This window comes from Drosophila grimshawi, unplaced genomic scaffold, assembly GCF_018153295.1.
Source record: "Drosophila grimshawi isolate 15287-2541.00 unplaced genomic scaffold, ASM1815329v1 contig_44, whole genome shotgun sequence".
In the NCBI taxonomy this organism is placed as follows: Eukaryota; Metazoa; Arthropoda; class Insecta; order Diptera; family Drosophilidae; genus Drosophila; species Drosophila grimshawi.
Window position 1 is genome coordinate 19,585,445 of NW_025063240.1, and position 26,719 is coordinate 19,612,163.

Consider the following 26,719-nt stretch of genomic DNA (forward strand, 5'->3'; position numbering starts at 1 on the left):
AATCATTTTGGCACCGATGCAAAATGTTAAAACATTCAATGTTGTTAAATAATTTGTAAGCTTGTAAATTATATATGAAAAAAACAAATATATATATATACACTAAAAGAAAAACTCAACACACAACCCATTGAAATTCAATTTAAAATACTCGGCATATATGCAATTAACTAATTAAATTTAAATTTAACTAAAACATACTTTAAAACCCATTGCATAAGACTTGGATAGTGTGCCAACAACAACAACAACAACAAGAACGACAACAACAAGAAGAAGAAAAGCAAAAACAATATAATAATAATTTATATTAATAAAATTACTATTAATAATAATTATAGCATTTAATAAATAAACTTAAAGCACTCGTAATGGAAATCAAAAATGCTTATTCCCTAAATCTAATTGTTATTAATTATTTAAATTAATTGTACATTTTTAGCAATTACATTAACAACTCCGGCATATATAGTATAGTACATTAATATATATAAATATATATATACATATATATATATTTAACATTTTTACAACATATCAAATGCTTCCTTCTCTAGATTACGATTACGCATTAAACAAAAAAAGAAAGAAAAAAAACAAGAAAAAAAACTTTACAAAACCCGTTAATTCCTTTTCCTTTTTGATAAACGTCCCCCCTAAAAATATATAATAAAAATGAAAATACCTCTAAGAGTTCTGCTTATGTATTTTGTGTTATGTTTTTCGCCTAAAAAAAATGAAAAGAAAAATTAAAATAAAATAATTCTCTATGTACAATATATTTAAACAAATCTATCAAATTTTTAGCTATAAAGTGTAATTTAAATTTTGTATAAACCAATTCAAATACGTTTTCCATAAAAAGGCTTAAATATTAAATATGATGATAAACAAAAAATGCTTTCGATTTAATTTTTGTGTTGGGGAATTCTATATATACCTATAACGGTTTATCCCCCCTCCATCTCCATCGCTCACACTTACTTTCCCAGACGCAAGAAATGTCCCGACAGCCCTAAAGGTTTTACTTATATTCTCATTTACCTTACACATTATATTTCTAGCAGCATTTCTACTACTGTCAACTAAAATGTGGTCATCTTTTGATTAATTCAATGCAGTGGACACACACGTCACATATTGACAGACGCACAGCGGGCGCAAATGTCCATTAGGCATTTTTGATTAACATAAAAAACGCATAAAATTCCAATTTGCCGCATTTGTTGCGCTCAATACCCGTGTCTAGTTAGGTTTTTTCCTTTCTCTTCTCTTTTTTAGTCAATACCCCAACCATAACTGAATGTCACATTTTTGTGATGGCTTTTTAAGCGCCACTGATTGGCTGACCAATGCGACCCCACCTTTAACGATGGCAATTAATCATCATTCAACTCTGCTCTTCTCTCAATTTATTGCACCACAAGACAAGACAGTTATAACTGGGTGTGTGTGTGTGGGCAGCTAGGGAAATTCTTCATTTGCCAGATTTTTTGCCTCCTTTCTGAGTTGCTTTTTGCTTTGCTGCATCTAAGGCCTTTTGCTGCTCTCTTTGTTTTTGCTTATGTACCAAATCCTGTTCGTCCATCTCCTTGGCCTCCTTTTTGGGTGCCTTTAACGGCTTCTTCTTGCCACCTTCACGACTGGACATTTTTTAAATTTCTAATTCAAAAGTATTTATTCGATTGAAAGACTGTTTGAAATTTAACTAAACTAAATGCCTGCCTGCTATGTATATAGCAATGAGCTTATGTCAGCGAGCAAATCATCGACTGTGCATTGCGATACCCACCACAAATATCGTGCATCAGCATGTTCTCTATCGATATATCGATTAAACATGCGCCTGCACAGTCGACACTGCTAGCATCACTAGTTCGTCGCTGCTCGCCTTGGTTTGTTCGGTTTCGGAGAAAAGTTCAATTCTGTTTTATTTTGTTCATTTTGTTCATTATCGAAAACTCGAATTTGCTTACGCTACGTTACAAATCTCATATGTAAAACGTTACTCGGTACAGCAACACGAAAAGTTGCCCATCTTTATTTCAATTGCGGCTTAATCGTTCTGCCGTAAATTATTATATTTTGTTGTTTTCTTGTTTTCCTTTTTAACTCGCGGCCGTGTGCGTGCGCGTGTGAATGTATTAGTGCTTGCCTGTTTCAAAGGAGCATTAAAATTAACTGTGTGTTTTTGTTGTCTAACGAGGAGTACCCAAAGCGACAAAAAGGTGAGCGCTAACAAATCCCTGTCAAAAGCGGTTCATTTAACTCCTTTTCTGAGTGCGCGTGCATGTGTCTTGTGTGTATGTGTGTAGGCTTATCTGCAGCCGCAGGCAGAATCAACGCTGGCCTTTGATTATTATGTTTGCTCTCTCTCTCTCTCTCTCTCTCACACACACACGTACACAACAGTCAAGATGCCGCCTACTCAGCAACGCGTCTTGTCTGATTTGCTTCGAAAAAAATCAAAGTCTCGCAGAGAGTGAGTGAGAGAGTGAATGTAAATGCACACACACACAGACAGTCACTCGCATACGAGCGCATCTTACATTAATCTGTGACAAGCAAAAGCAAAGCAAATGCAATGAAGAAACAAATAAATACCACAACATACATACATATATATTAAGTGTACTTCTTCTGTGTGTGTGCATTTGTGCAATTAATCATTGCGTTGTGTGTTACAAATCGTTTAATTAATTCAACTTGTTTTCTTCGTGTTGTCACACGCGCTACACCCACACCCCTCCGTCCTTCACATGTTCTCCATTCAGCGCATCTGGCTTAGCGCAGTTTCAAAGCAAGCTGCATTTAGTTGAGATCAATGGTTATGGGGCAGGGGGAGGGGGTTATAGTAAAAACAGTTTAGCAGACAAATTGTGTCTGTCTTTTTTCTTCTATCCCTTGGCGTTTAACGGTAAAAGCAAGAGCACTGAGCATTTAAGAATATCGCACAAGAAGCGAAGCGTAAACAACCAGTGTGTACACACACACACACCCGTATATACACAAGTGCGGAAGTATATGTGTATGTTTGTTTCTGAGTGTGTGTGTGTGTGTGCAGCCCGGGGCTGCTTTTGGGCCTTTAATTCTGGGGGCTAACTGTTGTCTCTGCTGTGTTGTTGTTGCATGTGTGAAATATGAGCATAAAAATAGCATAAGAGAATATTCTCTCTCGTTGTGTGCGGGTTGCGCTTCGAAGCAATACAAATTAAAAGGCAAACAGCGATAAGCGGCGACCAGAACAACCCCACCCCATCCACCTCTCCACCCCACCCCACTACACACTTCACTCCACACACGCACACATGGCAACCCTGACGCATGACGGTAAAGCAGCCCATACATAAAACCAAACAAATGCAAGTGCAACAACAACATTATTATTATTATTGATGGTTCTCTGACACGGCAAATTCAATTGCATTGCCTTCCCCACTCCCCCCGCCACTTGTCCCTCGCTCTGTGCTCTGCTTATCACTTTGAAAGCCTTCAGGTGGCGCAGCTGAGAGCTTTTGAATGGGGTCTGTTTCTGTTGCTCGCTTTTACTTTGATAAGGGTTGCTAAGCAGCGCTAAATATAAGACGATATTTAATGGCAGCTCGCATAAATAAATACCCTGTCAGAGCTTCGAAAAATACTGCTACAAACTTTGTTCAAATTTCCAAAAATAATTTTGTAGGTTAAATTGTTTTGTTTCTATTGTTAAATTATACGTTTAAATATTTTATGGTTTCTTTTACATTCATTATACCCTTTTTGCGAGACTTTCAAAAGTGATTTGACTGATGTGTCCTAATTGAAATTGAGTGACAGGCAACAGCAAACCCAGATCCCAGTGACAACCTCAAAAGCCCGCCTCCCCCCACAAGACACCCCCTTCTCCCTTTTTTGCAGTTTCAAATTTCTGGTTGTTTAGCGCGCGATTTTACTGACTGACTGACAGGTTCAACGTTTTTTTTTTTGTGTTTCTCGACGGTTTCAATTACGCACAAAAGCTGCTTTAATTGTGGCTTCTGTTTCAGCCACTGCTTCTTCTTCTGTTTCTACTCATTCTTCTTCTTGTTCGTCTGTTTCTATTTAAGTCTTTTGATTATCGCTGCGAAATTGTTTTGACCTCTTAGGAAGTGTATTACGGTAATATTGTATATATATATATTGTGGCTTAGCTTATCAGGTTGACTCATCTGCCATCTCCTCACCACAACTCACCTCGCTTATCTACGTGAGTTAAGCTCAGCTCGGCAGCTGAACGAGAGCAGAGCAGAGCAGCTGCTGCAGTGGCGGCAGCAGAAGCGACGCCGTCAAATGTTCAGTTACTCAACCGGTTTGCAGTCGTCGTTACTTTCTTACTCTATCCCTATCCCCTATTTCCCCCCTCTGCTTCTACTATCGCCCGTCCCATCTTCAGCATCAGCAAGCAAATTGGATTTGCTTACGTTGCCATTTCCCCACAGTTTTTTTTTTTTGCTCAGCGGGTCACGCGAACAAAGAAGAAAAAAAGCACGAGTCGCACACTGGTACGCAACCGGTTGAAACGGAAATGAAGAGCACAAATTTGAACTAGGTCAAGCAGAGGTGAATACAATTAGTGTTACATAAATTGGCATTCTATTTAATTTATAAATAAACAATAATTGGCATGCAAATGAGTTTTGCGCCACTGTAATTCGCACAACGGAAGCTGTTCAAACAGCGCATTTCCAGTTGCCAAACTGGTCAAACAAACAAAAGCACATTGAATCTGCATACAAAAACACATTCCCATTCACACACACGCACACACACAAGCAAACACACATATGAAACGAATGATAATAAACAAATTTTGCAACACGATTCCCTTATAAGTAAATGAAAAGAAGGAGTGTGGGGAGAGGGTTGGTGTTTGGTGGAGGGTTGGGGAGAAATCGACCAAAAGTCGGTCAACGAACCAGCAAAGTTGTCGGGCAAATTAATTTGATATATGTTTATTTAAAAGTATATATATGTAAACATATATTTTTGCCTTTTGTTTATGCACTTTAAACAATATAACTGGTTGCTCAGAACTTTTTGTTGTTCCTCGTTTTTGTTGTTGTTTCATTTCGTTTTCAATTAATGCATAATAAACGCTCAGTCATACGTAATAAACCACAACCAAACTTAGCAGCTGTAATTCACCTCTCCCCTTCTCACCTGAAAACCCCGCTGTCTATCCCCTTTCTACACACCATTGACTTGCATTGACCGTATACAGAAGGTAACTACACTTGACAAAAAAAGTAGTCTGTTATGTTTTATGTGCAATATTAAGCCACGAAGATTGACAGCCTTAAGAATAATTAAAGAGTGTTCGCAAACAATTTAATTTTAATTTAAAAAAAGAAAAAAGTTTAATAATACCACAAAAAATGGAATAAAACCTTTATAACGAAGACTAATAGTGATTTGAAAGCTATTTCCATAAATCTACGCTTACTCCACCATCAACAACATCAAAGACGAAAAGATATCGCTCAGTGTAGCAAAGCTGTTTTAACCACAACGAGAGTCGAGTCGAGTCGAGTCTATAAGGCTTCCCGTTTCAGTTCATATATGGCCAACAGCCAATCGGCCCGATGTCGCTTTGTTCATGCCCTGAAATGGGGTTTGGGGGCGTTGAAGGGGCAACCTTGTAGGTGTTACCAATTCACAAAAAGAAAAAAAATGACGCAACCTCGTTTCTGTTTCAGTTGCTGTTTCTAATTGACGCTTCTTGCTCAGCCCCCTCCCCGAACCTAATCTACAAAAATTATCGACCAAATTAACATATGAGGTACTGGTACTGTTATAAACACATATGTGTGTGAGTGTGTATGTGTGTGTGAGTGAGTGTGCGTGTGTGCTTAGCAAATTTGCACACTCGTGCGCTGATAACAACGAAAAGGTATCAAAATTAATCCCACCCCCATCAACCCCTTCGATCTAGTTCGCCTTCCCCATCGCTAAGTGGCTTAACCTACTAAGGTAATCAATGTAATCGGCTTAAAACCGGCTTGTAATGAATTGAATTGGTCTGCATAGTGGGTATAGCTCTGTGTAAGGCAAAACATGTAGAATCCAGTTTCTTTTTCTATAATATACAAATCTAAAATAATATCTCCGAAATAATGTGTGTATAATATGCTTGATACTCTTTTATAATAATAGCTTTGGCAAGTGTTATTTTAAATCAATTGATAAGATTGCAAGATCGGCAGTTCCTTGATTGGATACTTTCTACTATTTTGGTCAAATGCGTAGATAAGAATTCTTTCTGGTTTCTGCCACTGTTCACAGTTCTCTAATCGAATGTTAGGAGGGGGGTCGCTGTTTGGTTTGTATTTGGTATTATAAATAATATTGCGCACTTGAGTTTTCCCCACATTGGCGACTTTTTTTTTTTTTTAGCTCTGCCAGCCGGAAATTGTGTATGAATATAGAACTGAGAACAACACAAAAATATCTTTATCTGTCACATGTAGAAAAGTGCGCAAGGCAACTATTTCTATTTGCTTTATAACTAATGGCCATCGATGTGTGTGGGTGTATGTGGGTGTTTGTATGTGTGTGTGTGTATATCTGTGTGTACAAAGAAAAAGTTCTGTGGAAAGTCAAGAAGCAACTGGTAGCACAGTAGTTGAAGGCATATGATAAGCGATTCCTCGGAATAGCTTACTATTTAATGTTGCCTTCAACTTACATTTCTTTCATATACACATCTAAATATTGAACTTGTTTTTAGTTCCTAGAAACAATTGTGAAATTTTTCAAGGCAAAAAAAAATGAAGGCCCAACATTTCTTACATTTCTCGATTCAATTTATTTTAGAAAATTAAACAATATAAATTACATTAATGACATTTTAATTGTATTTTCATCCTGATATTGCCATACTTTCCATAACATCGAGACGATATTCGATAAATCAGCGCAAAAACACAAAATGCTCGATGTGCATTTCTAAAATTCGCAGAATTCTTTACAATTGACATTCTGTAGACGATGCGAGAATGTAAGAAATATGTTGATAGTGAAATCAGGCTAAACAAAAAACTAAAGATGACAAGTCAAATTGAGGAAATAGAAAGAAACAAAGGCAAAAGAAAAGAGCTTAACAGCAAAGAGGAAGAGCAGTGAGCGAATAAATCGGTGTTTATAACTAGTTCGTATATCATTAGGAAAGCTTATAAGCCAATTACACGGCGCATCAATCATCATATCGGTAAACACACACACATAGAAACCACACTGTATGTGTCTTATCTAACACATACATACATGCATTCATAAATGCACACATACATATGCATTCGACAACGTTTCATTGATTCAATTGCGGGCAACACAGAAAGGAAGTCGAAAGACAAAAACGAAAACGAAGGCGAAGAGAATATTAGTCATACTCTACACTTGTCTTTCGCTTGTCTACGCATTGCATGCGTATGCGTATGTATGCGTATATATACATATTATATATATATATACATATGTGTCTGCTTGTCAGCGCGTGAAAATATGCGTCGATTGCGCCCTAAGACAGTGCAAGAGGTCTTTTGGGCCAAAAACGTTTGTCATGTGAAGTGGAAGTGCTATTTTTTTCCCCCTTCACACACACACACACACCTGAGCATCGAAATAAACAAAGCAAACAATGGCAAAGCACACGCAAAGAGTCAAAGGGGGCATATGAGGCACAAGAGACGACTTTTTAATACCCTAACTAATTGCATAATCACAACTGATCGATCGTCAGTCGGTAGACTTTAAATTAATAACAATTTTTGTGTACAGTATGAATCAGAATCGAATGTTTACCGTTTGAAATTCATAATCGGAATCAGAATCTAAATTGAACATATATTTTGTAGATCCATATGCCTAATACATATATTTATTCAAAAGGTATATGGATATATGTATAATTAATATAATTAGGCACGTCATAGTCCTTGCAGATCCTTGCTGACACCATAATTTCATTATAAATTTAAATTTGTTTGTCTGATACTGATCAAAGTATTCTGTAGTCAGTTACGCCCGACTGTAACGTATCGTACCAGGAATAATCAAGGTACCAATATGTAAACGAATACCGTAAAAAAGTTTGCAGGAACATCGGAAGTTTTATAATTTGCGTACCAGAATCGGAATTGGAATCTAAATTCGTTTTGGTTTCATGACAGCCTAATATGAATTCTCTTATTATCCCTCTCTCTCTCTCTTTATCTCTAATGGGAAAATTTCTCAATCTTATTTGCAGCAAGGAAAACATAGCTCAATCAACGACGAGCAGCGCATCCATCCAAAGTCTTAGCCATAACGTGAACGCGACACGTCCAGCAAAAAAAGCCAAGAATAAACCAAAAGTCAAAGTCTTGCCATTTTTTTATTAGTATCGAATAAACAAACAATCAGAACTGCCAGCCACGCAGAACGCTTCCAACCAAGCCAAGGAGGAGCAACTGTAAAAACAAATCGAAACACACACACGCACACACACACAGACACGTATAGCAATTAATTAAGGGGGTCGGTATGGAGCTGGGCCATGTTTGAACGCTTTCGCCTGAGCAACCTGAGCAGAAACTATCGACAACGCGGCGGATCCACTGAACTGGCTCGCGACAAGAAACAGCAGCGGCAGCAATGCGTCACCGTTTTATTCCTAGATGACATCACGCACACCTTTCGGATCGAGGTAAATTCACCGATTCACCGATTTAACTATATAACATTTACTCCCACATCCTCCCACTCGCAGCTGCATAGTCAATAATTGCTGCTTTCCAAAAATTGCTCACGTTCGAAATTATGAATGCAAAATGTGTAAACAAAAATAAATTAAAACACACATAAAGAAAGTCGTCTTTTGCGTGCGTTAAATACATATTTTCATACATATATTGGCCAATTTTAATTTAGCCCCAACTTCATTTCAAGAAAAGTGCATCTTCATCTGAATTTCACTTTCATTTTCGGAGGCGGATCAACAGACAGACAGACAGGCCAGATAGACAGACACGCCTTCTTCAAAAATGTATTCGCATTGTTTTTCTTTATTTATCTTTCTTAATTACAAAAGACGACTTCATTTCTCCGCCAACTGCAGATGGAAAATTGTAGATAAATTCGATGTTGATTAGCTGTTTTTTGTTGTTGCTTCGCTTAACCAATTTGCCAGCCAAATTAGCGTCATTTTACAGCAGAAAATACCTGGCTAATAGTGAAAATGCTGGTTAATGCTGAATGCGTTAAGAGTAACGCAAAACACCATAAAGGTAGCTCCATATATATAACTCTCTAACACTTAAGAACAGCTGAGCTAATATTACCAAAAAGAAAGTGGCGGAAAAAAGTTTTAACAAGAAAGTAACCCAGAAAAGTGTCATCAAGATCATTCATCAGTTATTACTTTAAAGAAGGTCCATCTTTAAAGCCAAACTGAAACTTATCTTCATTTTCTAATTATACACAATTAAATTTTGCATTTTCCATTTTCTATTCGCTGCAGAAACGTGCAAAAGGCTCTGAGCTCTTGGATCAGGTCTTTCACTATCTCGAGTTATCCGAAAGGGATTACTTTGGCCTCTTATTTCCACAGAAGCCCGGTGACGTTGTGGTAAGTGCATAATAAGCACGAATACAAATGATTAATTCAAATACTCATGAATATTAATCACTATTTACAGAGATGGGTGGACGCACAGAAGCAATTCAAGAAGCAATGCAGCAGCGTCTGCCTGGACAACGATGCCGTTCCATTATTAGAGTTTAGAGTTAAGGTGAATACTACTCTCGTTGAGGTTCTTGAGGTTTATTAGTTATTAATTCCAATTATTTTGCAGTTCTATGTTAGCGATCCCAGTCGACTGCAGGAGGAGTTCACACGCTATCAGTTCTATCTGCAGATCAAGCGCAACATTCTGCTGGGACAATTGTCCTGCTCGAGCAATACACAGTGCCTGCTTGCCAGCTATACGGTGCAGTGTGAGTAATCCAGTTGGATAGTTAACCCAATTCCAGCCAGATATTAATATCAATTCGCAATCTACAGCTGAGTTGGGCGACTTCAATGCCGTCGAACATCAGACGGGCTATTTGAGCGGCCTGCAATTGCTGGCGGAGCAAACGCCCGATGCGGAGCGTAAGATATGTGAACTGCACAAGCTGCATCGTGGCCAGCTGCCCGCCGATGCGGAATACAATTATCTGGAGCATGGCAAGCGCTTGGAACTCTATGGCATTGATCTGCACAAGGCCACCGATTCGAATGGCAAGGATCTGCAGCTGGGCGTCTCAGCAGTCGGTCTGCTTGTGTTCCAGCATTCGTTGCGCATCAACACCTTCTCTTGGAGCAAAATGGTGAAGGTCTCCTTCAAGCGCAAGGACTTCTTCATCCAGTTGCGCCGCGAGCCCAGCGAATGCTATGACACCCTGCTGGGCTTTGGCATGAGCAGTCACAAGCATGCGAAAGCTCTGTGGAAATCCTGTGTGGAGCATCACAGTTTCTTTCGACTGAAGCGGCCGCATCGCTTGTCCCGTTTCCTCAACATCAGTTTGGGCAGCAAGTTCTACTACTCCGGCCGCACCGAACTCCAGGCCGTGCAGGAGTCCAAGCAGCGGGGTCGCATTCACAAGGTCTTTGTGCGTTCGCCCAGCAAACGACTGTTGGCTGCTGCTGGTGGTGGGGCAGCAGGTGCTGGTGGCGCTGCAAGTTCAGTGGATGGAACTCCGCTGCAGCTGCAACGCAATGGCAATGGCACGAATGGTGGTGGCTCCGATAGCGCCAATTCGCACAACGGCAAACCGTCCGCATCCACCATACTGACCATAACGAAAACTAGCCGTCCACATGACACGTCCAAGGTGACGTCCAAGCAGGCGGACACCATGCCACGCAAGGCCTGGGAGCAGCACAGCGATGAGTACGACATACAACTGTAAGTTCTCATCCCATCTGAAAGCACTCTTAAATTACGCTAATCCTAAATCGTTTCTCTCCTCAGCGACGTGGGCTTCATTGAGCAGTGCACGCGACGCTTTGACTCGGGCACTCCATCGCCGATGCCGCCAGCTTATAGCTCGGGTCAACACAGTCCGCTGTTGTTGCCCACAACGATAGCGGATGCTGTGGGTCAGCCGGAGAGCGGTAGTGATTTGATCACGATGCGACTGCTGGCCGACGAACAGGGCCGCTACGGTTTCAATGTCAAAGGCGGCATCGATCTGAGTCTGCCCGTGCAAGTGTCCAAGGTGGTGCCAAACACACCCGCCGATCGCTGTACGCCGCGCGTCTGCGAGGGCGACGAGGTGCTCATGATCAATGGCCGCGATGTGCACGGACTGCGGCACGAGCAGGTGGTGGCCATGATACGCGATTGCCGGCATCAGTCCAGCGGCGAACTGCTGCTGACGGTGCGTCCCAAGCGTTCGGCGCCACTGCTTTTCGAGGAGGAGCCACTGTATCAGTATGTGCCCGAAAGCGATGAGATTGGCTCCCATTCGAATCTGCTCGATGGCGATGCACTCTTCACCCAGAGCCTGTTGCTGCTGAGCGATGGACTCGCCTCAGGTGCCCTGCTCGCCCAGTACGAGCTCATGTATCGCAAGCATCCCGATCTGGCCATCACTGAGGCACGCAAGCCAGCTAATGCGCCCAAGAATCGCTATCGCGACATATCGCCCTGTAAATGAATCTATATATATATATATAGTATATTGATAAACTTACTCATTAAATCCATTCGCTACTTACAGATGACTGCACTCGCGTCTCGCTGGTCAATTCGCTGACTGGTGATTATATCAATGCCAACTATGTGAATATGGAGATACCTGGTGGTGTGGTGAATCGTTATATTGCGACACAGGGACCGCTGGCCAGCACCACAACCGATTTCTGGCGCATGGTGCAGCAGGAGAGCAGCCATTTGCTGGTCATGCTCACCACGGTGATGGAGGCAGGCAGGCAGAAGTGTCACCAGTACTGGCCAGTTACCGGTGATGAGCTGCAGCTGGGCGATGGCTTCTCGGTGCGTTGTCTCAGCGAGAAACCGGATGAGACGGGCAGCTTTGTCTTTCGGGAGTTTGTGCTGCGGGATAAGCACGAACAGCGGCACATTCATCACATGCAGTATCTGGCCTGGCCCGATCACTGTGTTCCCTCCGATCCCAATCTGTTTCTGGAGTTCACGGAACGTGTGCGCGCCGCACGCAATCGCACGCTTCTCCAGGAGATTGAGGAGAGTCTGAAGCAGGTGCGCCTGCTCGATGCCGATGCCGATGACAATGGTGGCCTAATGTCCGAGCGCAAATGTGCAGCGAGCAACGGAGCCACGCCAGAGGACGAAACGCCCGTCTCCACCAGCGTGCATCAGTGAGATATATATATATAGGATATATATACTAGAATCGTTTAATTCATTTACCTACTTGCTACCTTTGCAGATGCATCAGCGCCGCCAATCCGCCAGTGATTGTTCACTGCTCTGCCGGCATTGGACGCACCGGCGTGCTTATCCTAATGGACACGGCTCTGGCGCTAATGGAGGCGCGTGAGCCCGTCTATCCATTGGATATAGTGCGCACAATGCGCGATCAACGCGCCTGCATGGTTCAAAATGTGGTAAGTATAATTAACAATATGTTTATACTATATTTAAACCAATCTTCGATCTTCGCAGAGTCAATATCGCTTCGTTTGCGAGTGCATTTGTGCCGCCTACATGAAGATCTCGCGCAGCAGTGCCGCCATCAACGATGATGATGACCCTTAAGCCGGAGCTACAACTTCTCCCCCTTCCCCCCCTCAAGTTCTACTAGTGGACAATCTAAATACAAATCTTCCTCTCTATACATATAGATATAGATATATATATATATATATGGCCCTTCTTGCATGGCGCTTATGGTTCTTCTCAATCCTTACTATATACATATTAAATACTTACGGAATCAATCTTATTGTTAGTACACCCTTAGAAATATATAGATACATCGAGTATACGTCGTGTATAAGTATCTATGCTATATCATTACGTTTATCATTATAATTACTGTGTCTATATATATATTTAGAGTGTATGTATGTACGTATTATTATTCTTACTAATCGTAATCAACTATGTATATCGCATATGGGCAATAATCCACGCAAGTGCTGCTGAAACAATTCTAAATTTTACAAAACAACAACATACAAACACAAAGAGAACAAAACTACCTAATTCAAGTATACAACAAACAAGAGAAATGCTTAAATCAATTGCATATTTATTTACCCAAAATGTTTAAATTGCAGAGAGTAAATATACTAATGAACAATAAATAAATAACCAACAAAGCAAACAAAATGGAAATGAGAAGTAAAAACTGTTAGTATTTTAGCACCAAATTTAATTCGTATACAAATTATGTATTTATGCTGAAACCCAGAACTAAATAAATATTACAAAACCAACTCGAATTTACTACGTATATAAAATGTTAGCATTAAAAATGATTTTAAAGACTCAAAAAAAAAAAAAAATTAACTTTTCACATATCTTACGCAATTGTGAGTTGAATTTTTCATTAAATGAAAATTTCACCTAACTAATGGAACAAAAATTGTTTCTAGCTAGCCTTGAGATCTTTATCCATTTAACATTAAACAAATAACAATTAAATTACAAAAAAAAATGGAGAATTGTAGTAAAAATGGATCCATTGCCGAGGAAACGGAAGTGGAGGAAACCGAGGACTTTCACGATCTGGACGAGGACAACGTGGCAACCGGGAGTGCTGGTCAGAAGAAGGTCGAACGCTTCGAGCTCAAAAAGTGGGTGGCCCATGCAAATTGGGCATGGGATGTGGCCGTGGATAACTGTGCCATCTGTCGGAATCACATCATGAATCTATGCATCGAGTGCCAAGCGGATCCGAATGCCAACAAGGACGAGTGCACCGTGGCATGGGGCGAGTGCAATCACGCCTTCCACTATCACTGCATCGCGCGCTGGCTGAAGACGCGCCACGTCTGCCCTCTGGACAACAAGGAGTGGGTCTACCAAAAATACGGACACTAAACAAATTGTTCCTCAATTTGTTTAAATGATTGTTTGAGTGTATTGAAGTTTTTTCTCTTTTTTGGATACAAATTAAATTGCTAGTGACTTATATCTAGGCCTCCAGCTGCTGCTGCTGCTGCAGTTGCTCCGTCTCTGGATCAATGCCGAGCAGTAGCTCGCGAGTGGGTCGCTCGCCGGTGATCAGTGCGATTTGGTTGAAGAGCGCATCGCGTTGCTCGGCGAGATGGGCGTACTTCAGCTGCAGCTCCTTTTCACGCTCCATCTGGCGACGCACATCCTCCTGGAGCGCTTCGAGGCGACGCGGCACCGCAATGCCCTCCTGCTCGCCGAGGAAACGAAACGTGGACAGCGACTGGGTGTTCTGTTCGATCTGCGCATAGGTGTCCTGCAGCTGCTTGACCAGCACCTGGGCACGTGCCTGATAGCCGCCGGTGAGAATCTTTAGTTTCTTCTCGATCTTGCCACACCGTTTCGCCTCCTTGGCCATATGGCGACGATTCTGTTCGAGTCGCTTCTCGGCGGATTCCAGGCGATCCTTTTTGCTGGCCAAATTGGCACGTGTATAACGATGCTGGGAGGGTAGGTAGAGCACCTGGCCGAGACACTCCTGCCACACCTGACCGTAAACGTCGAGCGGCAGTTCGCCGTGCGACATGCGCTCCTTGACCACCTCCATTTCGTCGCTGAGCATCTGTTTGGCATCGGCCAGATCCTCCTGCGTGATCTCCTCGTACGGATTGGCCTTGAAGAAGCTGTGCAACTGCTCCAGCTTCTGCTGCGATTGTCCAGGCACCGGATCACGCACAGAGTCATAAACTGAAACAGAGATTGGTTTACATATATGTACAGTGGCTTACAGTTCATTTCGGGCAGTGTCTAGAAAAAATTTTAAAGTGCTATAAAGTTTAAACAAAGAAACAAATGCAAAATATTTAAATGCCAATTTGTTTTATGTTATATCACGTTTGAAAAGGAAGCTTCAGTTTTTATTAAAATATTAATTAATTAATTAAAATTAGTCAAAACTTAAAACATATCCAAAATACATGTTACAGTTTTTTTGGAACAGTCTTGGAAAAGTAACATATTAGGCGTATAAAAACTTAAATAAGGATGTTAATAGTTAGTATGATATCCTTTAGCCTTAATAACTCCCCTTAACCTATTATTCATGGAAGATACCAGCTTCCGGGTCGTTTCTGGACTGATTTTGCTCCACTCATCCAGCAGAGCATTCTTGAGATCGGATCTGTGATTCCGGATGTTATTTTCCAGCAGAGCCCACAAATTTTAAATAACATTTAAGTCTGGAGACTGGACCTGTGGAATTATCATGTGGGGGCAGTTCCAGATATGCCAGGACTGTACTAATCCGGACTTATGCTTGGCTTTTGTCCTGGTCGTTGTCGTGGTAGAACCGGAAAGTACGTCGGATTCCTAGCTTCTTGGCACTTTGGAGTAAATTTTCCTTGAATATATTGAAATACACACTCTTGTCCATTGTTGTTTCAAAAAACACCAAATTTCCCACGCCGGCCTCCGAGATACATGCCATTACCATGACACTTCCTCCGTCGTGCTTGACTGTTGCCTTTAGGATTTTTGGATTCAGCTCAGTATCGGACTGTCGCCACACATAATTTTGTCCGTCTGAGCCAAAAATGTTGAATTTGGGCTCATCTTCAAATATAAATTTGTTCCAGAACTCCAAATCCTTGTCCAAGTGGGTTTTGACGAATGCCATCCTAGTCCCTTTATTTTTTGCGCTTATAAAGGGCTTATTCCGTGGTACTTGGGCATTAAAGTCATGGTTGCGCAGAACCCGGCGCACAGTTTCCACACTGCACTTTTGCCCCATTTCGTCCTCCATCTGTTGAGTCAGTTTTGGAGCCGATAGCTTGGGGTTTTCCCTTATTTTCCTGATGATCCTCCGCTCTTCCTGTTCGGTGAAAATCTTGTGTGGTGCCTTTCTGCCCTTGTCCTCTATCCGATTTTCGTCGACGAAGCGCCGAATGATATTGAATACAGTTGTGGTACTCAGATTTACCATTTTAGCTATTTGGCGATATGAATATCCAATCCTGAAGTGTTCCAGGATCAGTTTCCGTTGTTCAATGGTAGTCCGTTTGCCCATAGTCCTTATTGGCTGGTTGCACTCGAGATGCAGGATATAACTAAACTGACTACGAAGGATTGGTCTATTTATTCCAAAAATAATCATCCCGGCGTAAAAAATCCGGGTTTTATGGCACCCAGGTGTCCATAATGCCACTGCCCGAAATAATGTGTAACCATATTTTCAGGTACTTTTTTACTTAACCCTGCCTAGCCGGCGGGGAAACCCCAGTTTATGGGGGTCATATATCCATTATGGTGGTTAATATACGTACCTGCCACCGGTCTTTGGAATTTTTGAAAAATATTGGATAATTTATTAATGGCAGGCAATTAAAATTTTTGCTAGACACTGCCCGAAATGAACTGTAACACACTGTATATATAACATCAATCGACCTAGGATTGATTCAACTCACGCTGCATGGTGATCATTTCGTGTTTGATCAGCTCCTCGGCCTGCTGCAGCTCGCTGAGATTCTGTTTCTCGGACTGCGGTCGCAGGATCTTCGTGTTGACCTCTGTGGGACGCGGAAGATTGCGCTGAATGACCTGGGAGCGCTTGGCAAGCTCACGCTTGCGCTGTGCCTCCTGTTCGGCAAGGATGCGTGCATCGACATCTGCTTGATCCTCTATCGCCGGCTCTTGGCCAGTCTCCATTGGTTCGTTGTCCTCCTGCTCCGGCACCACAATCTCGTAATCGTTGCGTGGCATCGGCAGCGTGGACAATCCCTCGCGCAGCGTCGACTTCAGCTGCTTCTGGTAGTTCTTATAGAGAGCTGGCGTCTCGGTGACGCCCATTGTCTCCTCCGCATTGATGCTGAGCTTATCCCGCACAAAGGCAGGCGTTGCACTCGCTGCTCCAGCTGTTCCTGTCTTCGCCACAGGCACTACAGCACCCGAGGCGGGTGTTAGAAACCCGGCTGGTGTTCCTGCGCCTGTGCCGCCCTCGCGTTGTGTGCGAAAGGGCGTGGCAATCACCGTATTCGGCGTCGCAATGGCCGCAGCCTTGGGCAGCACGCCCGAGAAATCAGATTCGTGCAACGGCGTATTGAGGCCACCCTTGAGAGGTGTCTCTGTGTGGGTGAGTGCCATCATATTCTGTGCCTCCTGCATTATGCGATCCGTGTATGGTGCCGGAGTGCGTGGCGTCGCCGACACTTGCGGCGTTATGGAATAGTCCGCCAGCAGGGCATCAGTCTGCTCGATGCCGCTCTCGCCGGCAATCTCTTTGGCCATCTCACTGGCGCGCCCCAGCTTGACGACCTGTTGCAGTTCCAGATCGGAGATCTGCGGCGTGGGCAGCACCAACTTGGAGCGTTTACGTTCCGGTTCCATGCTCTGCAGCATGGCCGATGGCACCTCGTTCTCCTTGCGCTGCTTCAGCTTCTGTTTGTCACGTTTGCGTTCGCGTTCCTCCTTCTCGGAGCGCAGCTCACCATCAAGATCCTGTTGCCGCATCTTATTAAAGTCCGGATCCTGCTTCTGCAGATGCTCCTCGGCGGTGTCATAGAAACCTGGAGCTGGCCGTTTCTCAAACGGGATCTCCGCGTTGTAGTCGATGCCTTTGATGCGCTTCCGATTGCCACTACCAATGCCAGCCGCACGCAACTCGCGTCGCTTCTGCAACGTAGCCAGGCGACGTGCCTCCTCCAGTTGCTTCTCGCGCGCCTTGCGCTTGGCCTTCTTGCCTTGGGTGTTGGCGAGGCGGGCACGTGCCTCGGACAGCATCTCCAGTTCGTCCTCGTCCATGTCTTTGGGATCGGGTCGTGCCGGTTTTGTCTCCGGATTGGGATCGATTTCGCCGGGCTTTAGCTTGCGCGGATCATCCATGGTGTCCTCGCCATCCTCCTTGCGCTGTGCCTGATCGCTGTGGAGTAGCAGTATGAAATATATATTAACAGCTGAAAGATATCCAGAAACATGCTGCAAATCTCCTACTTACAGCAAATACTCATAGCGTTCCAGGCATTGTGCTGCAGTGCGTCCAATAATTGGGGCAATTGTTCGCCACTGCGTCGGCATAAGTTTGGCCAGATGCAGCAGTTTCTCATCCTCCTCGCGTGACCATTCTGTCTTCTTAATGCTCGGATCGAGCCATTCGTACCAGCGTGCCTTGCACTGCTTAGCCGACTTGCGATGCAGCAGCGATGCAATGCGACTCCATTGATTTTTGCCATATTTCATGACAGCCGCTTTGAGAATTTCATCCTACAAAAAATAGTGGAAGCCATGCGTTCAATTTGTTGCACATTGTTATTAAAGTTTTAATTACCCACCTCTGTGTTGCGCCAGACGCCGCCTTTGATCATAATACGCGGCATTTTGTCACTTTGTCTTTTCTTATAACACTTTAAAACACAAAACTCTTACTAAATATTCTGCAAAGTTTACCGATAGCGATGTGTCAAATGCAAACGTTTATAAAGCTTGTAATCGATGTCGTTCGGGCTACTATCGTTTGTGCGCGATAGTTAGTTGGGTTTGATGCAGCCCTGGTAATCGCGACGTCATCTGAGAAAGAGCCTTTGTTGCCGTTCTTACATATGTTAAAAATGTTCAAGTAATGTATGTATTTTTTTTGTGAATTTATTTATGGAAATTATAAGAATTTGGCTCAATCTCCTGTTTTTTTCAATTTTTAATAGTGGCACTACTTATCGGTGGCGTGGTATTTTTCTAATTGCTGTGCTCGACTTCGATAGACTGTGTTATCGATGCACTTCAATTGTTATTGTTGTTGTTGCTGCTGCCGTTGTTGTTGTTATTGTTGTTGTTGTTGTTGTTATCAGATGTTTTGATATGATATCAGATCAGTTTTTGCCACACAGATTCCGCTCGAGCGAAAATGTAATGCGAAGTTAGACGAAATGCAACAACAATAAACACAATATTCCAAATGCATTGCAACATGAACGATGTGGCGGATGCGGCCTTCTCCAGTTTCTACGTTGGCAGCCAGGTGAGCAGCACTCTTTCTTGTCTCCACTTCTGCTGGAGTGTGTGTATGCTGATGTTGTTGTTGTTTTGCTGCAGCTACAGCATGCGGAGCTGTCGCTATCGACGCCTATCCATGCCCTGGAGCACGATAGCAATTTCACCGGTCTCTTTGACGATGATCCCGCCCTGCTCTCGCTTCCCCTGTCGACAATATCGGGAGCAGCAGCTGTAGCAGCAGTCGCGACCCATAAGGTTGCAACGGGCGTTGTAACGGAGACCGCCTGCATTCCATTTGTGCAGATCCATACGACAGACTTGCAACAGCAACTCGAACCGGGTCGCAGCTATCGCAATGGATTCCGACGACGCACAGCTGAAATCAAATCGGAGGCGGAACTCATTAAATCAGAGCAGGCGGATGCGGCGGCTAAGGAACGCATCAATGCCACACCCACACCGCCCACAGCCACAAAGACAATCGCGAGCGAGGGTTGCTCGGATCTGCCGCTGCACAAGTGTCCCAGCTGCCCGTTCCTCAGTCTCTGCCAGCTGAAGGCCCAAACGCACATCAGCAGCTGCTTTGGCGTCGATGCCCAGCGACGCCTGCAGTGTCCAGGTGAGCAATCTTAAAGGAATCTATGCATAATTAACAAACTGCTTATGTTTTCTTAAGGTTGTGCGAACGTTTTCTACAGCATCGATGTGCTGCAGTTGCATCTGAGCGCTGATCATCAGCTGGAGCCGCAGGAGATAGCCAAGCTGACCGGCAAATCCAGCGAAAGAGGAGCCAGAAAACCACAGCAGCAGCAGCACCAATCGCTGCCCAAAAGTCGCATCTTTATCAAGAATGTGGATTGCTTGAGGGAGCCGCATCGCGAGCAGGATGCAATCAATCCATTGTCCGACTTTCTGCCGCTGTTGCCCAACTCGCCAGATAGCAGCACTGGCAATATACTAGACCTTCTCGATGATGTTGACGAGGAGCAGCAACAGCAACTGCAAATCTTGCCAATGAGCCAAAAGACAGCCGTGCAAAAGATATCCATAAAGAGTGTCGATGTGCTGCGAGAGCCGGCGCTGCTGCCCTTTGATTTCCATCTGCCCAATGGCGGAGAGCAACTGCAGCAGCAGCAACAGTTGCCGTTGTCGTTGCCTCCACTACCAAGCCTGCTAATGGGCAACAGTTTGCTGGATGTACATGTTGTGGACGTATCGGAGCCGGAGAAACCCCGTCAGCCCAAGATCTACATACGCAATGTGGACATACTAAAAGAGCCCATGTTGCTGCCGGGCATGGGTTTCAACGAGGCACCCACCACGACGGCAATCGAAAGTTCCGTGGAGATGTTTCCCGCCGAAACGCTGCTAACGCCTACGGGTCCGGTGGGTCCGCTGCCCGGCTTTGAGCCAGCTCTGGCTCCGTTGGCCAACATGTGCGGTGAGTCGTTCAATTTTGATGCTGTGCTCAGTGGTGCTGGCACCACCAGCAGCAACAGTGTCAGCAGTAACAATTTCAGTGCCTTGGATTTGGATTTTGGTGTCGATTTCGAGCACAGTGTGCAGCTGGAGACAACACCACCACCACCACCAGCACCATCATCAGCAGTCACAGCAGCAGCAGCTGGAGCAGCAGTATCGACGGAAGCAACAGTAGAGCCTCCATCACAGCAGTCACTTATAAGTGCGCAGCTGGCGGAGCTGGGTGCACTGCCACAAGATGAGCTGGATAACTATTTATCAAGGACGACATCGTCGAAGCAAAAGATCTTCATCAAGAATGTGGATATATTGAAGGCGCCACAGCGTGGCACATTGCATCTGCGCACCGTCGACGAACTGAATCTGATGAATCGCAACGAGGTCGAGCATCTGATTGTGCCCCATAGGGAGCCGCTGCAGCTGGAGCAGCTGCCACTAAATGACACAGCTGCTGCTGCGGCTGCTGCTGCTGCTGTCGCACTGGAATCGACTCTCGTCGATTTCGAGCAGGCGCCATCAGCGCCATTGAGCTATGATGATAGCTATGACTTGGCCGAGAATCTGGAAATCTGGCCCTGGATGGAGGAGTCGGTGCCAGCGGGCATAGACACAGCCACAGAGACGGAGCACGATGTTACAGAACAGCTGGAGTTGCCACACAATGCCGACGATATTCTGATTAAGGATTTTCCGCAACTCTATGCATCGCAGACGCCCACAGCGGATGCTGTGCCGCCTCTGGTGCCGGTCACCGGCTCACCGGAACTGGTGGGGAGCTCAGCTGTGCCTGCAGAGAATTTGTGCGGGCTACCCGTACCGCCGCTGGTGCCCCTCGCTGCAGAGGCGGCAGCTGCTGGTGCTGCTGCTGGCGGCGCCGATGAGAAGCCCGCTCGCATTTATGTGGCCAACAATTTGCTGCCCACTGCTGTGGAGCCAGCGCCGCTGCCAGGTGGCACCTCGGTGCGTGGTCGTCCATATGGTGCCAAGCAAGCAGGTCAAACGGCCAAACGACGACCGGCACAGAGCGCAGTGCAGTCGCTGGAGGGTGGCAAATGCACCGTGGAGGGTTGCATGTTCCGCTTCAAGTCACCGACCACCTTGGAGTACCATGGACGTTGTCACAATGGCTCGCTCGGCTCCACACAGCCGATGATCTGTCCCGAGTGCCGATCTACACAGTTCAGCAATTGGAATTGCCTGCACACCCATCTGTGGCGCACCCATGAGATCGACATGGAACTGTACTGCTGCCAGCTGTGCAGCTTTAAGACGCCAATTTACTCCAGGCTGGTGAACACCCATGCCAAGATCCACTCCGAGGAGCGCAACTACAAGTGCGAGCAATGCGGCAAGGGATTCAAGAACACCAAACAGCTAAAGAACCATCGACGATTGCATCGCACCCAGGGCCTGGGCATGTCAGCCAAGCCAAGCATCAGCGAGGAGCAGATGGCGTTACCAATTCTGCATCGCTGCGAGGATTGCGGTACCGCCTTCAAGCATCGCAAAACGCTGCGGGAGCATCTGTGCAAGCAGCGCAACGAGCAGCCACAGTGCACCACTTGTCAGGTAAGATCAAGAATATATTCTATAATATATATGTATAAATATACATCGTGTTGAGGTTGTAGTTCTTAATTCTTAACTTAGATATTCTTGAATTAAGATTTACAATTATTTTAATTATTACTGTACTTTTGTGCGTTTGCAGCGCGTCTTTAGCTCGAAGAGCAGCCTCAAGTTGCACATGCGCAGTCATCAGGAGAGCAAGCGATTCAAGTGCGAAAAGTGCGATCATGAAGCGAATGATCACAATGCCTTCCGGCGTCATCTGGCCACACATCGGGAGGCCAAACGCTATGCGTGTCCACACTGCGATTTTAAGGCCATCCAAAGCACCGCCTATCGGGCAAGTCCAATTACTGAATGCATTATATCCTCAATTTAATGATTACCTTTTGTGCATCGAACAGATACACCTGCAGAAGATGCATCCGGAGCAGGAGCTGTCCAGCATTATATACAAATGCAATGCGTGCACCTTTTCCAGCATCAATCGCGGCCTGCTGCTGGTTCATCAGGCCAAACACGACACGGCGCCAAGCGAGTCCTCAAAGATCAAAGTGAAAAGCAGCCTTCTGCTTGCACCAAATGTTAAGGAGCCCAAACCGGCTGAATTGGTGGCACTTGCGGCGCCAGCTGGCGATCTAATTGCCTAGAAATGCTGGCTTATTGTATGAACAAATATGCGTATCAAACATTTTTGGGGTATATCGTTTTGTACAAATGAGGAACACAAAAACACAATATGTGTTTAGTTTATAGATATTTTTATACCAAAATTTCATATACCAATGTTAGTTATGTTCAAGAATTTGTTAAATCTTTTCAAGCGTACCTATTTAAAAACTTAAAAACTTTTATATATTTTATAAACAAAAATATTGCATAAATAGTTTGAAAAGGTTCTAAAAGCTTCGGCATGCCACGAAGATTAAACATTTTTTATTTTTGTCCCGATTATGAACATCGTGGCAATGTATGCACATAAGTACGTATTCATATATGTCTATGATCCGGGTTTGTTATTGTAAATATGTATATCGAACAACAAAAAAATACATTCTAAACTTATACAAACTTGTTGAAATTTCCATTCATATCGACCTTCATTCAACAATTAAGCGTACGTGATGCAGCAGAAGCTCTCATTTCATAACTCAGCACCTCATTTATTTATTTTTAAATGCCCTCTTAATTCAGAAACAGATGTCTTTAATTCGTTAAGTCTTTAATTGTTCTGATTTACTTATCAATCAGCTATATAAGCGATGACATTTTCAGATTAAAATCAGTTCAAGCTTCACAGAGCTTAACAAGTTTATTCAAAATGAAATTCATTCTTTTCCTCGCTTGTCTGGCGCTTTTTGTGGCCCACACTCAGGCCCAAAACTGCCGGGGTCGTCTTGCAGGTAAATAATCGGGGACTCCTCCCCATCAATAATACTACAACTAACCTTTTGTTTCTATATAGAAAACGATAAAGGTTGCGCTGGTGGTCGAAATCAAGGTCGCACAGGTACTGGTTGCGCAAGTAGAGCAAATCCACTCATGTGGTTTTACGATAGTACTGACAGGACCTGTAAGTTGATGGCCTATCGCGGATGTGGTGGCAACAACAATCGCTATTGCACTCGGGCGGAATGCGAGACGAGGTGCAGACGTTAATCATTAAAGGACGGACATATGAATATTGAAATAAATCGAATGACTGTGGATAATAATTTCAATTGTTGTTTTAATTAATTGAAAGGATATACACAGTTCTGTAATTAAAAGTTGATTATGATGACAACATATTCGCTGACAGCAGTAGGATAGATCATTTCCAAATCTGACTTGACCGAGTTACAGTGTATTTTTCGTAGCCTGTGTGTTCCTAAAATCATTCCAAACGTATTTTAACTTGACAATAATTGAGACAATGTAGCAGTGTAGTTCAGAAATTGCAATCGAGTTGTTCTCCCAGTCTTTTGTTTCATACCAAAAGTATGTTTTAAGCATTTTCATTTTCAGAAACTAGTTCTTTACTTTCCTATAAACTTGCTTTAAACTTGTACAAATCCTAAATATTAATTTACTTAGTATTAGCTTTCAAAGTCTGGTTTTATTTGTCCCATATTAAAAAAAAAAGCGGAGAATTTTGCAATCATTCTTGAATTTTCGTTTTTTATAGTCCCATATTTAAAAAATATGCTAACCAAAAGATCGATTCCGGCTCATAAAGATGTAGCAGTTGCCACTGTCATTGAAAAAAAAAAAAAACAAAATAGAAATAGAAATAAAAACGTTCAGGAACTTTCTTTGTTGATAACGCACTTGCCTACGTGTGTACAAATAATGCAAATATATCATCCTTTAAAGATCAGTTAAGCTAAATTTATATAAAAGAGCCTTTCTTCATAATTCACCACAGTATTCAATTTTAAATACTGATTGTATTCTGAAACAGCTGTCGTTTTATGAATGATCTCGTCGACTATCTATCTGCTATAAAAGCACTCGCATTTTCAGTTGGAAATCAGGTCAAACTTCACAGAGTTTAACAAGTTTATTCAACATGAAATTCATTCTTATCCTCGCTTGTCTGGCGCTTTTCGTGGCCCACACTCAGGCCCAAAACTGCCTCGGTATGGTTGTGGGTAAGTAATCGGGAGCTTTTCCGTATTTATATAAAAATGCTGGTAACCCTTTCGTTTTTATACAGCATTCAGGAGAACTTGCGTTGGACCTCGAAATGAAGGAACAACCTTTGTTCCCCATTGCGCAGGTCGTGGAAATCCAAACATGTGGTGGTACGATGGTAGTGACAGGACCTGCAAGCCACTGAACTTTCGCGGATGTGGTGGCAACCGCAATCGCTACTGCACTCGGGAGCAATGCGTGAGGAGGTGCAGAGCTAATTAAAGGACGGATATATGAATATTGAAATAAATCGAATGACTGTACATAAGAATTTCAATTGTTGTTTTAATTAATAAAAAGGATATACACAGTTCTGTAATGAAAAGTTGATTATGATGACCCCATATTCGCTGACAGCAGTAGGATAGATCATGTCGAAATTTGTACGCACATGGCCGAGTTACAGTGTATTTTTCGTAGCCTGTGTGTTCCTAAAATCATTCCAAACGTATTTTAACTTGACAATAATTGAGACAATGTAGCAGTGTAGTTCAGAAATTGCAATCGAGTTGTTCTCCCAGTCTTTTGTTTCATACCAAAAGTATGTTTTAAGCATTTTCATTTTCAGAAACTAGTTCTTTACTTTCCTATAAACATGCTTTAAACTTGTACATATCCTAAATATTGATTTACTTGGGAATTTTGTATTAGCTTTCAAAGTCTGGTTTTATTTGTCCCATATATAAAAAAAAATTGAGAGAATTTTGCAATCATTCTTAAATTTTCGTTTTTTATAGTCCCATATTTAAAAAATATGCTAACCAAAAGATCGATTCCAGCTCAGAAAGATGTATCAGTTGTCATTGTCATAAAAAAAAAAAACAAAAAAGAAATAAAATCATTCAGAAACGTTCTTTGTTGATAACGCATTTGCATACGTGAGTACAAATAATGCAAATATATCATCCTTTAAAGATCAGTTAAGCGAAAGTGTTATAAAAGAACCTTTGTTCATAATTCAGCACAGTATTCAATTTTAAATACCGATTGTATTCTGAAACAGCTGTATTTGTATGAATGATACGGCCTATTTATCTATCTGCTATAAAAGCACTCGAATTTTCAGTTGGAAATCAGTTCAAACTTCACAGAGTTTAACAAGCTTATTCAACATGAAATTCATTCTTATCCTCGCTTGTCTGGCGCTTTTCGTGGCCCACACTCAGGCCCAAAACTGCCGCGGTAGTGTTACGCGTAAGTAATCGGCAGCTTTTCCGTATTTATATAACTATGCTGGTAACCCATTCGTTTTTATACAGCACCCTTGAGAGTTTGCGTTGGACCTCGAGATGAAGGAAATACCTTTCTTCCCCATTGCGGACTTAATAGAAATCCAAACATGTGGTGGTACGATAGTAGTGACAGGACCTGCAGGGTACTGAACTTTCGCGGATGTGGTGGCAACCGCAATCGCTTTTGCACTCGGGAGCAATGCCGGACGAGGTGCTTACGTTAATAATTAAAGGACGGATATATGAATATTGAAATAAATCGAATTACTGTGCATAATAATTTAAGTAGATGTTTTGATTAACTGAAAGGATATACTTGGTTTTGTAAACAAGAATTTGTCATTCTGTCAAATTTAATTTTTGCTAGTATTTTTATTATTGCAAAATAATTGTTCCTTAGAAGTTACAAATTAACGTTTGAGTTTTAGATGCAGTACTATAGATCATGTTCACATCCGGACTTCGTCCTAAAATTATGCCGAATATATTTTAGCTTGAAAATAATTTAAACAATTATTCGCATTGTGCTCTCAGTCTTATGTACTATCTAAAATGAGTGTTTTAAACATTTTCATTTTCAGAAACTAGGTTTTTACTTTCGTATAAACAGTCTTAAGCTTTGAACAGTTCTTAAAT

At 42.9% G+C, this 26,719-nt stretch overlaps 6 protein-coding genes across 6 annotated transcripts; 5 read left to right on the forward strand and 1 right to left on the reverse strand.

The window, feature by feature from the left end:
* The first annotated feature begins 1,923 nt into the window (after positions 1 to 1,923).
* Positions 1,924 to 13,282, forward strand: LOC6558310 (tyrosine-protein phosphatase non-receptor type 4). Its single transcript, XM_001983609.3, has 10 exons — positions 1,924 to 2,228; positions 8,264 to 8,701; positions 9,515 to 9,622; positions 9,693 to 9,785; positions 9,849 to 9,990; positions 10,058 to 10,943; positions 11,010 to 11,689; positions 11,761 to 12,379; positions 12,451 to 12,628; positions 12,687 to 13,282. The coding sequence occupies exons 2-10, from the start codon at positions 8,552 to 8,554 to the stop codon at positions 12,777 to 12,779; spliced, it is 2,949 nt and encodes a 982-aa protein (XP_001983645.1). The 5' UTR covers positions 1,924 to 2,228; positions 8,264 to 8,551; the 3' UTR covers positions 12,780 to 13,282.
* Positions 13,283 to 13,659: 377 nt separating this feature from the next.
* Positions 13,660 to 14,162, forward strand: LOC6558239 (RING-box protein 1B). The gene has a single exon (XM_001983608.3). The coding sequence runs from the start codon at positions 13,683 to 13,685 to the stop codon at positions 14,067 to 14,069; it is 387 nt and encodes a 128-aa protein (XP_001983644.1). The 5' UTR covers positions 13,660 to 13,682; the 3' UTR covers positions 14,070 to 14,162.
* On the reverse strand, positions 14,086 to 18,872 carry LOC6571197 (cell division cycle 5-like protein). Its single transcript, XM_001997368.3, has 4 exons — positions 18,467 to 18,872; positions 18,133 to 18,398; positions 16,607 to 18,057; positions 14,086 to 14,888 (listed from the first exon to the last, which is right to left on the reverse strand). Exons 1-4 carry the CDS (start codon positions 18,509 to 18,511, stop codon positions 14,164 to 14,166), a joined length of 2,487 nt encoding a protein of 828 aa, XP_001997404.2. The 5' UTR covers positions 18,512 to 18,872; the 3' UTR covers positions 14,086 to 14,163.
* A 101-nt stretch (positions 18,873 to 18,973) lies between these two features.
* On the forward strand, positions 18,974 to 23,392 carry LOC6558293. The gene is made up of 5 exons (XM_032740412.2): positions 18,974 to 19,149; positions 19,224 to 19,743; positions 19,801 to 22,175; positions 22,318 to 22,515; positions 22,580 to 23,392. Exons 1-5 carry the CDS (start codon positions 19,087 to 19,089, stop codon positions 22,823 to 22,825), a joined length of 3,402 nt encoding a protein of 1,133 aa, XP_032596303.1. The 5' UTR covers positions 18,974 to 19,086; the 3' UTR covers positions 22,826 to 23,392.
* Positions 23,393 to 24,621: 1,229 nt separating this feature from the next.
* Positions 24,622 to 25,105, forward strand: LOC6557061 (kunitz-type serine protease inhibitor HNTX-03141017). The gene is made up of 2 exons (XM_032743122.1): positions 24,622 to 24,808; positions 24,874 to 25,105. The coding sequence occupies exons 1-2, from the start codon at positions 24,727 to 24,729 to the stop codon at positions 25,071 to 25,073; spliced, it is 282 nt and encodes a 93-aa protein (XP_032599013.1). The 5' UTR covers positions 24,622 to 24,726; the 3' UTR covers positions 25,074 to 25,105.
* An 858-nt stretch (positions 25,106 to 25,963) lies between these two features.
* On the forward strand, positions 25,964 to 26,349 carry LOC116806494 (kunitz-type serine protease inhibitor homolog dendrotoxin I-like). Its single transcript, XM_032743123.1, has 2 exons — positions 25,964 to 26,045; positions 26,111 to 26,349. Exons 1-2 carry the CDS (start codon positions 25,964 to 25,966, stop codon positions 26,305 to 26,307), a joined length of 279 nt encoding a protein of 92 aa, XP_032599014.1. The 3' UTR covers positions 26,308 to 26,349.
* Positions 26,350 to 26,719: the final 370 nt, after the last annotated feature.

Bases quoted from the DNA above. Each gene is read 5' to 3' on its own strand.
- LOC6558310 (XM_001983609.3), top strand. From the start codon at position 8,552: ATGTTTGAACGCTTTCGCCTGAGCAACCTGAGCAGAAACTATCGACAA. The intron at 9,623-9,692 runs GTAAGTGCATAA...CACTATTTACAG, and splicing joins AGAAGCCCGGTGACGTTGTG to AGATGGGTGGACGCACAGAA. The intron at 12,380-12,450 runs GTGAGATATATA...CTACCTTTGCAG, and splicing joins GTCTCCACCAGCGTGCATCA to ATGCATCAGCGCCGCCAATC.
- LOC6557061 (XM_032743122.1), top strand. From the start codon at position 24,727: ATGAAATTCATTCTTATCCTCGCTTGTCTGGCGCTTTTCGTGGCCCAC. The intron at 24,809-24,873 runs GTAAGTAATCGG...GTTTTTATACAG, and splicing joins CTGCCTCGGTATGGTTGTGG to CATTCAGGAGAACTTGCGTT.
- LOC6571197 (XM_001997368.3), bottom strand. From the start codon at position 18,511: ATGCCGCGTATTATGATCAAAGGCGGCGTCTGGCGCAACACAGAG. The intron at 18,399-18,466 runs GTGGGTAATTAA...TATTTTTTGTAG, and splicing joins GCGTCTGGCGCAACACAGAG to GATGAAATTCTCAAAGCGGC. The intron at 18,058-18,132 runs GTAAGTAGGAGA...GCTACTCCACAG, and splicing joins GAACGCTATGAGTATTTGCT to CGATCAGGCACAGCGCAAGG.
- LOC6558239 (XM_001983608.3), top strand. From the start codon at position 13,683: ATGGAGAATTGTAGTAAAAATGGATCCATTGCCGAGGAAACGGAAGTG.
- LOC6558293 (XM_032740412.2), top strand. From the start codon at position 19,087: ATGCATTGCAACATGAACGATGTGGCGGATGCGGCCTTCTCCAGTTTC. The intron at 19,744-19,800 runs GTGAGCAATCTT...TGTTTTCTTAAG, and splicing joins GCGACGCCTGCAGTGTCCAG to GTTGTGCGAACGTTTTCTAC. The intron at 22,176-22,317 runs GTAAGATCAAGA...GTGCGTTTGCAG, and splicing joins CACAGTGCACCACTTGTCAG to CGCGTCTTTAGCTCGAAGAG.
- LOC116806494 (XM_032743123.1), top strand. From the start codon at position 25,964: ATGAAATTCATTCTTATCCTCGCTTGTCTGGCGCTTTTCGTGGCCCAC. The intron at 26,046-26,110 runs GTAAGTAATCGG...GTTTTTATACAG, and splicing joins CTGCCGCGGTAGTGTTACGC to CACCCTTGAGAGTTTGCGTT.